General features: G+C 48.3%; 1 protein-coding gene across 1 annotated transcript in view; it reads left to right on the plus strand.

Annotated features, from left to right (window-relative positions):
* The window catches only part of LOC138301751 (protein ecdysoneless homolog), a 277,339-nt gene that overhangs the window by 6,601 nt on the left and 252,505 nt on the right, over positions 1–18,233 (plus strand). Inside the window, exon 2 of the mRNA XM_069242263.1 lies at positions 1,803–1,995. Within this exon, the coding sequence (XP_069098364.1) occupies positions 1,803–1,995 (193 nt within the window). The remainder of the gene's footprint in view (positions 1–1,802; positions 1,996–18,233) is intronic.

Consider the following 18,233-nt stretch of genomic DNA (forward strand, 5'->3'; position numbering starts at 1 on the left):
TGCTTGACACCCTTCAGCGGGACATAGCACGCTTCATGCGGGTAGGAATAGGGGTCAGATTCAGAAGCTATTGGAGCATCTGGGCATAGCTAACTTCTGTAAAGAAATTCTGAGTCATGTTAAGGCAGTTAATAGAAGGTATACGCCCGCTGATCCAGGAGTAGTGTTGTTAGGCCTTCAGAGGAAACATTTTGAACTCCCTCCACGTAGCGATGCAAAACTCTTATGGCACTTGCCTGGAGCGGTTAGAATTCTATTAGCTGCCTTCCTGAAAAAGATCAGGTACTGAGTATGGCACAGTGGTTCGGAAAGCTGTGGCGACCTTTGGCTCATGAAAAACTAACACATGACCTGAACCATACATACTTGACCATCAACATTTCTCACCACCTAAGCTAAGGGCCTTGCAGTTGTTTATCTACTTGTTAACATCTGTATCACAACTGCTTTGTTATGTGCCTCTTGTAGGGAGAGGATGTTGGGAGAGAGACACCCACGAGCGGACAAAATATCCAAAGGTGTGTCTGAGAGGAGAGCTGAAGGCTTACTTGTAAGGGTTATGGGGGGAGGGGTTTGGTACGTTCTTGTTAATGACATGTTTTACTATGCTGTTGGAGTATCAGTAAAAATATTTCGGTAAAATTGAGGAGCGACAGATCAGATTCAGAATCCAAATGCGATGTAGTAACTTAACTTCAAACGGTTGTAAAATTCTGACTGATTTAGCTGACATTTATTTTGGAGACTGGCGAATGACATAAGCAAAGCTCTAGAGTCCAGGTCTTCCATCCAGAATATCCCACACAAAGTCCAGCTGTTTCAGAGCTTTCTGGAACCATCCATCTTCAACTTTTTATAAGCCATCTGGTGCAAATATAGATTTTCTAATTAGTTTAATCGACAATGCAGTTGTACTATGACCCTCGCAATGTCCAAATAGCCTTATTGTTTTTTAAGTAGGTAAAACAAGTTGATAGTTGTTTTTATAGCTCAGCCCAACCCCTAATTGTGTCACTTCCGAGTGCTCAGTGCTACCACACAGGTTGTATGCCACCTTCAGCACTTTCCAGTAAGACACCTGACCCGTATTGTCGCTGCTGCACCAATTAAAATAATCGTTCCCCATTGTGTTTGTGGTAGGAACATTACTTGTGGTCTTTTTATCTCATCGGAATTCACACTCTGAATCATTCTGACGAGAACTAGTTGTATATGACTCACTTATTCTTACTGATCTTACTTTGGGGAAATTAAAATTGTATTGAAGATCCTACTTAATTTTGCAGTAAATTCTCAAGCATTATACAATTGAGTTTTTCTTTGACTATGTGACCTGACCAGCCGACAACATTATGAATGTATCTGCCTTCAGTAAACTGTTTAATTATGTTAGTGTATCAGCTACTAACAAACGACATCCTTCAACGCACATAGCCAATCCAGTCCCAGGATATCATCTTTTTTCTACTGCCCCTTCTTTTGCTGCTGATGCTAAATGATCAGTATCTAGAGATCTTCAGGTGTTTTATCGGTGAGAGCTTTTCTTTGTGGCATTGTTTGTGGTGCATGACTTGCTGATCTGTCTTTACTGTACTAAAGTTATTTGATTTGTGACGTTCCTGCCATCGAAATTGACTTTTAGGCCCTCTTTTCCTTGAGTGTTCTGCCTAAAACAGCCTTATTCCAGTTGACCTACCCTATTATCAAAACCTCCGTCCTTTGGGATTCAAGTATTAATCTAGCACAGACAAGTCAAAGACACATTTTGCAATTAAGCCTAATATTTTATTTTTGTGTTGCAGATACCCTGAGAAAATACAAAAATCCCTGCACCGAGCTCACTGCTACCTTCCTGTAGGCATTGCAGCTGTATTGAAACATCACCCTAAGTTGATAGCAGCAGCAGTGCAGGCCTTCTACCTGAGAGATCCCATTGATTTACAATGCTGTCGCACCTTCAAAATATTTCCTCCAGAACCATGTGTACTGACGACGGTAAGGATTTATTTCACTCATGCTGTGCAGGAGAAACTTAAATAACAAATGAAACAGTACTGTTGCATTCATTTGTATGAAATCATTTATATTTTCTGTTTGTTACTTCCCTTTTAGGAACCAGTACTGTATGTTTCCTCAATTTTATAGTAATCTTGACAGTGAGCATTTGTTTTACAAACCTTCTTTTGGTGATTTCTAAAATCATTTAGTGATATTATTCCTGCCATTTAACTCCTATTTCTGTGGATTGGCACTGCCCACGAAAGCAGCAGCCTCTGACCAGTGAGCGCCCGTTGACATATTTGTAGCTTGAGGCAGGTATTAGCCCTCTAGATGTGTCCTAATTCTGCTTTCCCGGCACCTATACATGTGTGATGCGGTATCTTCTTCTAGTTGCGAGGCCTAGAGTTGGTCATTTATTGTGGAGACAGTTGCTAAGAACTGACCCTGGCTGCAAAAAACGTTCCGAATGCTTGGCCGTCGTCTCCCAAGTCTTCCTTTCATATTATTTCATACCTTTTTCCCAAATCTGCGTTTTAGCTCCTCCCAAATACAGCTATTCACATTTTATCTAGCACACACATCTAGGTTTAGAATATGAAGATATTTTGTGGCAGATATAATCTGTGTGAACTGAGATTTTGTTTTAATAGAATTAAACTATTGCAGAGAACACTTATGCAGGATTGATTGTGTGTTTATATTTTACAATCTTGTTACAAGCAGAAAAGCGCATTACAAATGTACCAAGCCATTTGTCACTCGGGTGATAAATTTTAATTTTATTTTTTGTTTCAAAACATGCTCTGGTGTCGAATGGTGCCTTCAAAATGAATTGCACATCCTTTGGAATCTATTGTAATTCTCAGACGATCACTATTCATCCCAAACCCCATTTTACTACTAAGATCTCCCTAACCCCTTTCTACAGACTCTTCCCTCCCCCATCTCTCCTTTACTCGCCTCAAACCTCATCTTCCTACTATGATCTCCCAATTAACACTTCTGGATTCTTCCCTTGTCTATCCCTCCATTATTCTCTTCAGTCCAACTAACAGACTCACATGCCCTCCGCTCAAATTAACTCATAACTCCCTGTACTAATACTGTACTCATATTTTTCTATACTAATCCATCACTTGTCTTTTGGGTTCCGGAGTAGCATGCTACTTGCCGAAAAGCGCTTCAGTGCTTTGTCAGGGGTAGTAAGCACTATATAAATATGATCACTATTACCATTTGAAAGCAGAAATTAAACAAACTAGGTTTTGAGATGCACTCTACACCAGGAAGACGCCCACTGCTGTATTTTACAATTGTACATGCAGAATTGGCATTTTCCACCTAGGAAAAAAAATCAGAAAATTATCTGAGGCACTTCTTTGACAGGCCTCAGTTTTGTAGATTAGAAAATGGCACGTTTGCAAATTGTCCCAAGCACTTCGGAGACTCAGTTGTTGGTGTGGCCGATAGCATCCACCCAATAAGATTTCTGGTCGAAATATCCTTCTCTTTGTGACAGACATGCAAAGAAAATATGATCATGAAAGGATTTTGTTTAAGGGACCAACTGTACGATATCAATTCAATGTTTCTTTGTTCAGAAGATTATTCAGAAAGTATTTTAATGCATGAAGTGTTTTCTCGATTTGGATTAAAACATGTTGTTTTTGAGCCTGTGCATTATACCAAAGTATACTGGCTGTTCTCAGAGGAAGGTAACTACTCCCCGTGGATTGCATAACTACAGGACATTTTTCAAGCCTTTTGCCACTCGCGTGTGGGGCACATGGTCTGAGAAGCATCCATGTTACTCTCTTGGCTGCGTCCCTGTGTTAGAACTGAAAAGTAAACCCAAATTTGGTATTACACTACTAAATTTGACAGTTGGAGCCATTCACATCTGTAGCAGCAAGGCTTAGTGCTATATTTATCATATTTAAAACACGTAATGGTACCCACTTGCATGTACAAAACATAACATGGAGTGTACGACTACCAGCAATTAGCATGTTTTACACATACCTCTTGTAAGAAATTGGATTATTTGGAGTAAGTGACTACCCACCTAAAGAACTAATCACAACCTTTTTTAGGGTGAACTCTTAAAGTCACTACGTTAACCTGAGCTATAGCACAGAGGAAAGAGGATGAACCTAAGCCGATATGTAAAGTGTCCATGGATCATGAAAACAGTAATAAAGTTTGATTCAAAACTTTAAAAATCCCGAAGCAAATCAAGAAAAATACAGTAAAATGTACTACAATGACAAAAATCCAATAAGGCGAAATAGGAATAGCACCAAGAAGCATATAGTTCCAATGATAGTCAATAGTCACAGTGGACTAGGACCTAGGCACAATTTGACACTAACCACGACTGAGCGCAGGTCGGATACTTGAACCAATTTATTTCTGATCAAAGATTTTACTTTCTGACTTCAGTGATTTAAGCCATAATAAACCACAGGAGACACTTCTGAAGGCTCCCCCAGGATCTCCTGGGAGGCAGTTGCAGACCCATAGGGTGTCAGCTGGAGGTCCTAAGGTAGGGTCTAGATTAGTTCCAGTTGCTGCTGGTCAGCTGAGCGGTTGCAAGAAAAGGCCTCTTGTAGCTTGTTGTGTCTCTGTAGATTTAACAGGAGGTCCATCTTATGATCATTTTTGTCCTCTTCTTTGTCCTGGGTGCAAGTGAGAGCAGATCCAGTCCTTCAGGACTCTTTTCAGGTCGCACACAGGTTGATCCTCTTCTGATCTTCCTCCGGTCCAGGAGCGTTCTGAAGTGGGGTCTGAAGGTGTCACATTTATGCCAGTCATGAGCTAGTGGAAGGAAACTATTCCTGAGCATTCCTTAACCAATGTAGTAAAATTCCTGGGGCCAACCCTACCCACTAAGGTCATTTTCAAGCTGGTGAAAGATTTTGAGCTCTGACGGATTGGTGTGTGTATGGAGATTATACTATGGTAAACCTAGGGCCATCTCATGTATAACACTAAAATCCAGTTGGCCAATTAAGTCAGTGACATACCTACAATAAACCCAGAGACAGAAGTCTAGTAGAACATAAGTAAGGTTTGCATAGTTAGTGAGGTACAGAGGGGTCCTCTCTACCCGTTCAGGTCAGCCTGTTGTTTGCTCCTGAGAGTCACTTAGCACCTTTTGCATGCCTATCAAATGCTAATTATTGTATGGCAGAAGTATGTGAGCAAATACAAATGTATTCTCCAGAAACTTCAGGCAGGAAAAGGCAGCTTTCCAAAACGTACTTTTTCCAGTTAAACAACCAACTTCACATTGAATGTGATTTTAATAATTATAAAAAAAAAAGAAAAAAAGGTTAACTATTTTTTTGCATTTTTTTTCAAGCTAGTCCCATTACTGAGAAACAGTATTAGTACTCTTAACCTGTACTCCAGTTTTCTACATAGTACAGCTAGGCCTGCCGTAGTGAAATATATATTTTTTTCTGCTATTCATTGTGAGGACAAGTTAACATTAAATATCTACATGTCCTACTTTTAAATACTGTGCAGCTTGCCTTATGGGAGAGAAGGCCCACATAATGGTGACTTACTAATATTTAAAAGGTGGATTTTGACCCACTGGGGATTACTTTGACAGTCTGCAGTGATAGGCCTGAAACCATGTTTTACACTCTGTAGTTTATTGCACAATAGGTATTGCAGTCCACTAGTGACATTTAACTTGAAGTCCCTAGGTACAATTTGTACCATGTACTAGAGGCTTATTAGTTAATTAAATATGACAATTAGGAATATGCCAATTCAACCATGTTTAAAGGGGGAGCATAGGCATTTTACGACTGGTTAGAAGTGTTAATGTGCAGTGTTCTAGAGCCAGCAAAAATATGAACTTCAGCAAAAGGAGAAAAATCCAGCATGACCACATAGAGAAGGCTGATTTCCTACACCTCCATTTCAGTAAATTTGTCAAGAGCTGTGACTGGGTAATTGACCTGAAATCTCTCAGGAAAATGTACATCATCACCTCCTCCACACTCGCCCCCCCCCCTCGTGTCCTGTAGCCATTATTCAAAAGCATAGTGTCACTGATGAAAGGCTTACTGAAGCAAAGGAGTGGCAGCTTACTGAAGCAAAGGAGTGGCAGCTTACCTCCGCCCCTATCTACAGGACGTTTGACATTTTACCACAGCTAGCTAAAATAATACTGTTAGAAATGGGGTTTTTGGTTGGCAGTCAGGTTGCCCTCTGTCCAAGCAAGAACCCTCACTCTAGTCAGGGTAAGTCACACACAATCCAAACTCAGTCTGTGCTCACCCTCCGGTAGCTTGGCACGAGCAGTCAGGCTTAACTTAGAAGGCAATGTGTAAAGCATTTGTGCAATAAATCATACAACACCATAGCATAACACCACAAAAATACACCACACAGTGTTTAGAAAAATATATAATATTTATCTGGGTATCTTCAGGTCAAAACGATAAAAGTTGCAATACGAATTTGTAAAGATATCACTGAAAAGTGATAGAGAGTGCCTTAAGTCTTTAGAAAGTAAACAAAGTCTCTTTCAAACACAAAGTACATGGTTTCTGGTGGACAATCTCCTCAGAGGGCCACAGGAGAAGAGGTGCCTGGAAAACTGGTGTGTGCGTCGATTTCTCCTCAGCACACACGGACTTGCGTCGTTATTTTCCACGCGGGGAAGTCGCGTCGTTTTCCGGCACGTGGACAGTCTCTTTCTGTGGATCGCGGGGATTACCAGATGTCCCGGGTCTGTGCGTGGATTTTCCTGCTTGTTCTCCGGCTCCGCGCCGGTCTGCGGGGCTGCGCGTCGAAATTACGATCTCACGGCAGGCGTCGCGTCGATTTCACCTCTAGACTTCGATTTGCGGGGCTGCGCGTTGAAATTACGATCTCACGGCAGGCGTCGCGTCGATTTCTCCTCTAGAGGTCGGGCGGCGTTGTCCTTGCGAGGCCGTGCATCGGATCTTCGATCGTCCCCAGAGCGTCGCGTTGATCAGCGTCGGAGTGCGGCGTTTTTCTCGCCGCGAAACAAGCTGTGCGTCGAAATTTTCGGCGCAAGGAGCGTCCAAGTAAAAGAGAGAAGTCTTTTTGGCCCTGAGACTTCAAGGAACAGGAGGCAAGCTCTATCCAAGCCCTTGGAGAGCACTTTCACAGCCAGACAAGAGTTCAGCAAGGCAGCAGGGCAACAGCAAGGCAGCTTTCCTTTGTAGAAAGCAGACAGGTGAGTCCTTTGAGCAGCCAGGCAGTTCTTCTTGGCAGGATGTAGTTTCTGGTTCAGGTTTCTTCTCCAGCAAGTGTCTGATGAGGTAGGGCAGGTAGGGCCCTGTTTTATACTAAGTTGTGCCTTTGAAGTGGGGGTGACTTCAAAGAGTCTCTAAGAAATGCACCAAGCCCCCTTTCAGCTCAATCCTGTCTGCCAGAGTCCCAGTAGGGGGTGTGGCAGTCCTTTGTGTGAGGGCAGGCCCTCCACCCTCCCAGCCCAGGAAGACCCATTCAAAATGCAGATGTATGCAAGTGAGGCTGAGTACCCTGTGTTTGTGGTGTGTCTGAGTGAATGCACAAGGAGCTGACAACTAAACCTAGCCAGACGTGGATTGAAGGGCACAACAAGATTTTAGTGCAAAGAAATGCTCACTTTCTAAAAGTGGCATTTCTAGAATAGTAATATTAAATCCGACTTCACCAGTCAGCAGGATTTTATATTACCATTCTGGCCATACTAAATATGACCTTCCTGCTCCTTTCAGATCAGCAGCTGCCACTTCAACAGTGTATGAGGGCAGCCCCAATGTTAGCCTAGGAAGGGAGCAGGCCTCACAGTAGTGTAAAAACGAATTTAGGAGTTTTACACTACTAGGACATATAACTACACAGGTACATGTCCTGCCTTTTACCTACACAGCACCCTCCTCTAGGGGTTACCTAGGGCACACATTAGGGATGACTTATATGTAGAAAAAGGGGAGTTCTAGGCTTGGCAAGTACTTTTAAATGCCAAGTCGAAGTGGCAGTGAAACTGCACACACAGGCCCTGCAATGGCAGGCCTGAGACAGGGTTAAGGGGCTACTGAAGTGGGTGGCACAACCAGTGCTGCAAGCCCACTAGCAGCATTTAATCTACAGGCCCTAGGCACATATAGTGCATTCTACTAGGGACTTATAAGTAAATTAAATAGCCAATCATGGATAAACCAATCAATAGTACCATTTACACAGAGAGCATATGCACTTTAGCACTGGTTAGCAGTGGTAAAGTGCCCAGAGGTCAAAAGCCAACAACAACAGGTCAGAAAAAATAGGAGGAAGGAGGCAAAAAGTTTGGGGATGTCCCTGTCAAAAAGCCAGGTCCAACATGACCCCCCACCAGCCTAAAGCCAGGGGAGAACAATCACTATCCTGATGTACTTCCCTGTTTGAGGCGACAGAACAAGGACCCAGGCCCACAACAGCAGGGGCATGCTCCAGTTCTTCGCCTTCCTGACTCCAATTGGATCCCTCTGTCCATACTCTCAGGGTGCACTAAGCCAGCCCATGGGGAACCTCTCTCCTTACCTGCGGATCCCATCTGTGCAGCACCTAACCTTACTTTGCTCACAGATGTATCCCAGGAGCAGGATAGTACCACCATGACCAACACAGTGGTGTTGCCCACTCTACCCCCGGGGTGTGACACTTGTCCCCTCCCCAGGGATAACTCTGTCCACCCGGACAGCAAGCCACAGTGATTACTGACAGCTGCCAGGGATGAGAGCCAGGCCCCAGGCCTCTCAAAGCTCTCCAACCACTGTGGCTGTGGAGAGTGGGGGGCGGTAGCCCCAGGTGCTGGGCACCCTTTAACCACTCTCCCTTCCACCAGGTCAGGGATGACAGCCTGAACCTGGTCCTCCCCTCTGGGGCTCTGTACCCTCCCTCCTGGAGCGGTACCCCCAGAGTCCAACATGGTCAGGGTGCTTACAGAAGTCGCCCTGTACCATTCCTCCACCAGTGCAGGGCTGTTAACCTGCAACTGGCCCTCCAACCTGGGGCCTGTACCTTCAGGTTGGACTAGGGCCCGGGGTGAGGCTTCCCTCCCCCTGCCCTCCCTTCTGGGGTCCAGCACCCTCCAACTAGGAGTGGCCTCCTCAGAAGACAACATGGTAGGGGCACTGTTATCAGTAGCCCCTCCCTCTAGGTCCGGGGGGACACCCTGAACCTGGTCTTCCAGCCCAGGGTCTGTACCCTCAGACTGGATCACTGCCTGGCAAACCAGGACTTCCTGGGGGGCACACCTACCCCCCACCAGGTCAGAGTTTAACCTCTGCACATGACCATTCAACTCAGAGTCACCACCCTGAAGTTGAACAATTGCCTGGCACGCCAGGGCTTTCTGGGGGGCACACCTACCCCCCACCAGGTCAGAGTTTAACCTCTGAACCCGGTTATCCAACCCAGAGTCAGCACCCTGAGGTTGTACAACTGCCTGGTACACCAGGACTTCCAGGGAGGCACACCTACCTCCCACCAGGTCAGAGTTTAACCTCTGAGCCTGGTGCCCCAACCCAGGGTCACCACCCTGAGGTTGGGCAATTGCCTGGCACGCCAGGACTTTCTGGGGGGCACACCTACCCCCCACCAGGTCAGAGTTTAACCTCTGAACCTGGTCATCCAACCCAGAGTCAACACCCTGAGGTTGGACAATTGCCTGGCACAGCAGGACTTCTTGGGAGGCACACCTACCTCCCACCAGGTCAGAGTTTAACCTCTGAACCTGGGTATCCATCCCAGAGTCACCACCCTGAGGTTGGCCAACTGCCTGGCACTCCAGGACTTTCTGGGAGGCACGCCTACCTCCCACCAGGTCAGAGGTTAACCTCTGAACCTGGTTCTCCAACCCAGGGTCACCACCCTGAGGTTGAACAATTGCCTGGCACGCCAGGACTTTCTGGGGGGCACACCTACCCCCCACCAGGTCAGAGTTTAACCTCTGAACCCGGTTATCCAACCCAGAGTCAGCACTCTGAGGTTGGACCACTGCCTGGTACACCAGGACTTTCTGGGGGGCACACCTACCCCCCAACTGGTCAGAGTTTATCCCCTGAACCTGGTTAGCCAATCCAGAGTCACCACCCTGAAGTTGAACCATTGCCTGGCAGGCCAGGACTTCCAGGGAGGCACACCTACCTCCCACCAGGTTAGAGTTTAACCTCTGAGCCTGGTTCCCCAACCCAGGGTCACCACCCTGAGGTTGGGCAATTGCCTGGCACGCCAGGACTTTCTTGGGGGCACACCTACCCCCCACCAGGTCAGAGTTTAACCTCTGAACCTGGTCATCCAACCCAGAGTCAACACCCTGAGGTTGGACAATTGCCTGGCACAGCAGGACTTCTTGGGAGGCACATCTACCTCCCACCAGGTCAGAGTTTAACCTCTGAACCTGGGTATCCAACCTAGAGTCACCACCCTGAGGTTGAATCTTTGCCTGGCATGCCAGGAATTCCTGGGGGGCACTCTCACCCCCCACAAGGGACATACCGTCCCCAAGGGTCACACAAGAGTCTAGTTGGCGCTGGTCTCCCGACCTCTGCCCATCCGACAGAGTCTGGGTTTCCCCCAAACCAGAAACGGTTTCACCTGGGTCATTCCTGGGGGGCTCTGCTCTCAGAGCTGTCCCCTGACTCTCAAGGTCCTCCACTGGGGTCTGCAACCCCCTCTCAACCCTATGTCTGGTCTTCTGCACCCCCTCACTAGGAGGGGTACTGCCAGACGCCAGAACTGTTGGGATGCTGGCTACAGTCACCCCCCCAAGTTCTTCTGACACTGCGGGGCTTCCCTCAAAAGATGGCCCTACGGTACAGGCTAGGCTTCCCTCCTGGTGTTCCCTCATGGAACCCTCTAGGACCTGGGACCTATCTGGGACACTACAATCCTTTCCCACCTCACTCGGTTGGGAACCACCTAGACCACTCCCTTCAGGAGCACCCCCAAATGCCTCTTCAGACTCTCTGGTACTCACCCAGAAGTCTGCCTCCATTGTAAGTTCCCTGGGGTCAGAGAACTCACACTCCACCTGGTGTTGGCGTAGCTCTGGAAAATAAGGACCAGACATATGCTCTCCAGTAATTACATCATTCTGCCCTTCACATGTATTAACCACAGTACCCTTCACCTAACCACCCAGTAACTCAACCTTGGAAAAGCACTCTACTTCACTCTCCTGAGACTGGTGAGACAGTATCTGTCTGTCCCTGACACTCAACCCATACTCTTCTGGGATGTCTCTACACTCTATATCCAGGACGTCCACCAGGGGGGAACCCTTTTCTCTGTCACTCTCTGCTAGAGTCAGTAAAGTGTCCCTCCCCCCAGTAGGAATATGACTCCCTGTGCCAGTTCCCCAATCCTTCTCAGGGACCCTGTGCATAACGGGAACTACCTCATACCCTTGAACTGCCTGGGGTGTGTCAACTCCCTTCTTCAAGTTGGGCACCACAGCTCTGGGCTTGTGCCCTTCTTCAGCAGTACCAGATGCAAGATTTTTGCTGCCACCATCTGAACTGGACTCAGCCCTTCCGGCCTCCAGTTTCAGCTCTTTACAGCTCAGCTCTTGAGCTGCAATCTTTTCTTCTTCCAGGGCTAAGAGTCTTTTTGCCTCAACCTCTGCAAGATACTCCTCTAATTGTTGCTCCTGTCGCCTTTGACTTCGGAGCCATTCATCTATTTCTGGGTCACTGTCCAACTCTGAGTAGTCTTCCTCCTCATATGAGGGGTACTTAGTCATTTGGTTTCTTGCTGCCTCTCTCTCTGCCCATCTTTCCTCCCCCCAGACTATGTAGTGATGGAGCATCTCCGCTTTAGTAGATCTCCTTGCTACAGGAAGGCCCCATTTTCTGCAAAGCTTCCTTAGGTCAGCCTTAGTGAGGTGGTCAGTACGAACAAAGAATGAGTAGGTACACAATCCCATTCTGATAAGATCTTATCAGCAAAAACCAAAATTCAAAGTCCAAAATATCAATAGTATATCCAGGAGGACATCAGAGAACCAACAGCCCAAAAAAAATGAAAAATCAAGTTGACCTTCAACTGTGGGTAGGTAGTGAAATACTTAGCTATTGTATGTCACTGCACAAACACAAGTCCTATCCTCACCGCTGATCACCAATGTTAGAAATGGGGTTTTTGGTTGGCAGTCAGGTTGCCCTCTGTCCAAGCAAGAACCCTCACTCTAGTCAGGGTAAGTCACACACAATCCAAACTCAGCCTGTGCTCACCCTCCGGTAGCTTGGCACGAGCAGTCAGGCTTAACTTAGAAGGCAATGTGTAAAGCATTTGTGCAATAAATCATACAACACCATAGCATAACACCACAAAAATACACCACACAGTGTTTAGAAAAATATATAATATTTATCTGGGTATCTTCAGGTCAAAACGATAAAAGTTGCAATACGAATTTGTAAAGATATCACTGAAAAGTGATAGAGAGTGCCTTAAGTCTTTAGAAAGTAAACAAAGTCTCTTTCAAACACAAAGTACCTGGTTTCTGGTGGAAAATCTCCTCAGAGGGCCACAGGAGAAGAGGTGCGTGGAAAACTGGTGTGTGCGTCGATTTCTCCTCAGCACACACGGACTTGCGTCGTTATTTTCCACGCGGGGAAGTCGGCGTCGTTTTCCGGCGCGTGGACAGTCTCTTTCTGTGGATCGCGGGGATTACCAGATGTCCCGGGTCTGTGCGTGGATTTTCCTGCTTGTTCTCCGGCTGCGCGTCGGTCTGCGGGCTGCGCGTCGAAATTACGATCTCACGGCAGGCGTTGCGTCGATTTCTCCTCTAGACTTCGATTTGCGGGGCTGCGCGTTGAAATTACGATCTCACGGCAGGCGTCGCGTCGATTTCTCCTCTAGAGGTCGGGCGGCGTTGTCCTTACGAGGCCATGCGTCGGATCTTCGATCGTCCCCAGAGCGTTGCGTTGATCAGCGTCGGAGTGCAGCGTTTTTCTCGCCGCGAAACAAGCTGTGCGTCGAAATTTTCGGCGCACGGAGCGTCCAAGTAAAAGAGAGAAGTCTTTTTGGCCCTGAGACTTCAAGGAACAGGAGGCAAGCTCTATCCAAGCCCTTGGAGAGCACTTTCACAGCCAGACAAGAGTTCAGCAAGGCAGCAGGGCAACAGCAAGGCAGCAGTCCTTTGTAGAAAGCAGACAGGTGAGTCCTTTGAGCAGCCAGGCAGTTCTTCTTGGCAGGATGTAGTTTCTGGTTCAGGTTTCTTCTCCAGCAAGTGTCTGATGAGGTAGGGCAGAGGCCCTGTTTTATACTAAGTTGTGCCTTTGAAGTGGGGGTGACTTCAAAGAGTCTCTAAGAAATGCACCAAGCCCCCTTTCAGCTCAATCCTGTCTGCCAGAGTCCCAGTAGGGGGTGTGGCAGTCCTTTGTGTGAGGGCAGGCCCTCCACCCTCCCAGCCCAGGAAGACCCATTCAAAATGCAGATGTATGCAAGTGAGGCTGAGTACCCTGTGTTTGGGGTGTGTCTGAGTGAATGCACAAGGAGCTGACAACTAAACCTAGCCAGACGTGGATTGAAGGGCACAACAAGATTTTAGTGCAAAGAAATGCTCACTTTCTAAAAGTGGCATTTCTAGAATAGTAATATTAAATCCGACTTCACCAGTCAGCAGGATTTTATATTACCATTCTGGCCATACTAAATATGACCTTCCTGCTCCTTTCAGATCAGCAGCTGCCACTTCAACAGTGTATGAGGGCAGCCCCAATGTTAGCCTAGGAAGGGAGCAGGCCTCACAGTAGTGTAAAAACGAATTTAGGAGTTTTACACTACTAGGACATATAACTACACAGGTACATGTCCTGCCTTTTACCTACACAGCACCCTCCTCTAGGGGTTACCTAGGGCACACATTAGGGATGACTTATATGTAGAAAAAGGGGAGTTCTAGGCTTGGCAAGTACTTTTAAATGCCAAGTCGAAGTGGCAGTGAAACTGCACACACAGGCCCTGCAATGGCAGGCCTGAGACAGGGTTAAGGGGCTACTGAAGTGGGTGGCACAACCAGTGCTGCAAGCCCACTAGCAGCATTTAATCTACAGGCCCTAGGCACATATAGTGCATTCTACTAGGGACTTATAAGTAAATTAAATAGCCAATCATGGATAAACCAATCAATAGTACCATTTACACAGAGAGCATATGCACTTTAGCACTGGTTAGCAGTGGTAAAGTGCCCAGAGGTCAAAAGCCAACAACAACAGGTCAGAAAAAATAGGAGGAAGGAGGCAAAAAGTTTGGGGATGTCCCTGTCAAAAAGCCAGGTCCAACATGACCCCCCACCAGCCTAAAGCCAGGGGAGAACAATCACTATCCTGATGTACTTCCCTGTTTGAGGCGACAGAACAAGGACCCAGGCCCACAACAGCAGGGGCATGCTCCAGTTCTTCGCCTTCCTGACTCCAATTGGATCCCTCTGTCCATACTCTCAGGGCGCACTAAGCCAGCCCATGGGGAACCTCTCTCCTTACCTGCGGATCCCATCTGTGCAGCACCTAACCTTACTTTGCTCACAGATGTATCCCAGGAGCAGGATAGTACCACCATGACCAACACAGTGGTGTTGCCCACTCTACCCCCGGGGTGTGACACTTGTCCCCTCCCCAGGGATAACTCTGTCCACCCGGACAGCAAGCCACAGTGATTACTGACAGCTGCCAGGGATGAGAGCCAGGCCCCAGGCCTCTCAAAGCTCTCCAACCACTGTGGCTGTGGAGAGTGGGGGGCGGTAGCCCAAGGTGCTGGGCACCCTTTAACCACTCTCCCTTCCACCAGGTCAGGGATGACAGCCTGAACCTGGTCCTCCCCTCTGGGGCTCTGTACCCTCCCTCCTGGAGCGGTACCCCCAGAGTCCAACATGGTCAGGGTGCTTACAGAAGTCGCCCTGTACCATTCCTCCACCAGTGCAGGGCTGTTAACCTGCAACTGGCCCTCCAACCTGGGGCCTGTACCTTCAGGTTGGACTAGGGCCCGGGGTGAGGCTTCCCTCCCCCTGCCCTCCCATCTGGGGTCCAGCACCCTCCAACTAGGAGTGGCCTCCTCAGAAGACAACATGGTAGGGGCACTGTTATCAGTAGCCCCTCCCTCTAGGTCCGGGGGGACACCCTGAACCTGGTCTTCCAGCCCAGGGTCTGTACCCTCAGACTGGATCACTGCCTGGCAAACCAGGACTTCCTGGGGGGCACACCTACCCCCCACCAGGTCAGAGTTTAACCTCTGAACCCGGTTATCCAACCCAGAGTCAGCACCCTGAGGTTGTACAACTGCCTGGTACACCAGGACTTCCAGGGAGGCACGCCTACCTCCCACCAGGTCAGAGTTTAACCTCTGAGCCTGGTGCCCCAACCCAGGGTCACCACCCTGAGGTTGGGCAATTGCCTGGCACGCCAGGACTTTCTGGGGGGCACACCTACCCCCCACCAGGTCAGAGTTTAACCTCTGAACCTGGTCATCCAACCCAGAGTCAACACCCTGAGGTTGGACAATTGCCTGGCACAGCAGGACTTCTTGGGAGGCACACCTACCTCCCACCAGGTCAGAGTTTAACCTCTGAACCTGGGTATCCAACCCAGAGTCACCACCCTGAGGTTGGCCAACTGCCTGGCACTCCAGGACTTTCTGGGAGGCACGCCTACCTCCCACCAGGTCAGAGGTTAACCTCTGAACCTGGTTCTCGAAACCCAGGGTCACCACCCTGAGGTTGAACAATTGCCTGGCACGCCAGGACTTTCTGGGGGGCACACCTACCCCCCACCAGGTCAGAGTTTAACCTCTGAACCCGGTTATCCAACCCAGAGTCAGCACTCTGAGGTTGGACCACTGCCTGGTACACCAGGACTTTCTGGGGGGCACACCTACCCCCCAACTGGTCAGAGTTTATCCCCTGAACCTGGTTAGCCAATCCAGAGTCACCACCCTGAAGTTGAACCATTGCCTGGCAGGCCAGGACTTCCAGGGAGGCACACCTACCTCCCACCAGGTTAGAGTTTAACCTCTGAGCCTGGTTCCCCAACCCAGGGTCACCACCCTGAGGTTGGGCAATTGCCTGGCACGCCAGGACTTTCTTGGGGGCACACCTACCCCCCACCAGGTCAGAGTTTAACCTCTGAACCTGGTCATCCAACCCAGAGTCAACACCCTGAGGTTGGACAATTGCCTGGCACAGCAGGACTTCTTGGGAGGCACATCTACCTCCCACCAGGTCAGAGTTTAACCTCTGAACCTGGGTATCCAACCTAGAGTCACCACCCTGAGGTTGAATCTTTGCCTGGCATGCCAGGAATTCCTGGGGGGCACTCTCACCCCCCACAAGGGACATACCGTCCCCAAGGGTCACACAAGAGTCTAGTTGGCGCAGGTCTCCCGACCTCTGCCCATCCGACAGAGTCTGGGTTTCCCCCAAACCAGAAACGGTTTCACCTGGGTCATTCCTGGGGGGCTCTGCTCTCAGAGCTGTCCCCTGACTCTCAAGGTCCTCCACTGGGGTCTGCAACCCCCTCTCAACCCTATGTCTGGTCTTCTGCACCCCCTCACTAGGAGGGGTACTGCCAGACGCCAGAACTGTTGGGATGCTGGCTACAGTCACCCCCCCAAGTTCTTCTGACACTGCGGGGCTTCCCTCAAAAGATGGCCCTACGGTACAGGCTAGGCTTCCCTCCTGGTGTACCCTCGTGGAACCCTCTAGGACCTGGGACCTATCTGGGACACTACAATCCTTTCCCACCTCACTCGGTTGGGAACCACCTAGACCACTCCCTTCAGGAGCACCCCCAAATACCTCTTCAGACTCTCTGGTACTCACCCAGAAGTCTGCCTCCATTGTAAGTTCCCTGGGGTCAGAGAACTCACACTCCACCTGGTGTTGGCGTAGCTCTGGAAAATAAGGACCAGACATATGCTCTCCAGTAATTACATCATTCTGCCCTTCACATGTATTAACCACAGTACCCTTCACCTAACCACCCAGTAACTCAACCTTGGAAAAGCACTCTACTTCACTCTCCTGAGACTGGTGAGACAGTATCTGTCTGTCCCTGACACTCAACCCATACTCTTCTGGGATGTCTCTACACTCTATATCCAGGACGTCCACCAGGGGGGAACCCTTTTTTCTGTCACTCTCTGCTAGAGTCAGTAAAGTGTCCCTCCTCCCAGTAGGAATATGACTCCCTGTGCCAGTTCCCCAATCCTTCTCAGGGACCCTGTGCATAACGGGAACTACCTCATACCCTTGAACTGCCTGGGGTGTGTCAACTCCCTTCTTCAAGTTGGGCACCACATCTCTGGGCTTGTGCCCTTCTTCAGCAGTACCAGATGCAAGATTTTTGCTGCCACCATCTGAACTGGACTCAGCCCTTCCGGCCTCCAGTTTCAGCTCTTTACAGCTCAGCTCTTGAGCTGCAATCTTTTCTTCTTCCAGGGCTAAGAGTCTTTTTGCCTCAACCTCTGCAAGATACTCCTCTAATTGTTGCTCCTGTCGCCTTTGACTTCGGAGCCATTCATCTATTTCTGGGTCACTGTCCAACTCTGAGTAGTCTTCCTCCTCATATGAGGGGTACTTAGTCATTTGGTTTCTTGCTGCCTCTCTCTCTGCCCATCTTTCCTCCCCCCAGACTATGTAGTGATGGAGCATCTCCGCTTTAGTAGATCTCCTTGCTACAGGAAGGCCCCATTTTCTGCAAAGCTTCCTTAGGTCAGCCTTAGTGAGGTGGTCAGTACGAACAAAGAATGAGTAGGTACACAATCCCATTCTGATAAGATCTTATCAGCAAAAACAAAATTCAAAGTCCAAAATATCAATAGTATATCCAGGAGGACATCAGAGAACCAACAGCCCCAAAAAAATGAAAAATCAAGTTGACCTTCAACTGTGGGTAGGTAGTGAAATACTTAGCTATTGTATGTCACTGCACAAACACAAGTCCTATCCTCACCGCTGATCACCAATGTTAGAAATGGGGTTTTTGGTTGGCAGTCAGGTTGCCCTCTGTCCAAGCAAGAACCCTCACTCTAGTCAGGGTAAGTCACACACAATCCAAACTCAGCCTGTGCTCACCCTCCGGTAGCTTGGCACGAGCAGTCAGGCTTAACTTAGAAGGCAATGTGTAAAGCATTTGTGCAATAAATCATACAACACCATAGCATAACACCACAAAAATACACCACACAGTGTTTAGAAAAATATATAATATTTATCT

This window comes from Pleurodeles waltl, chromosome 6 (assembly GCF_031143425.1).
Source record: "Pleurodeles waltl isolate 20211129_DDA chromosome 6, aPleWal1.hap1.20221129, whole genome shotgun sequence".
NCBI lineage: Eukaryota > Metazoa > Chordata > Amphibia > Caudata > Salamandridae > Pleurodeles > Pleurodeles waltl.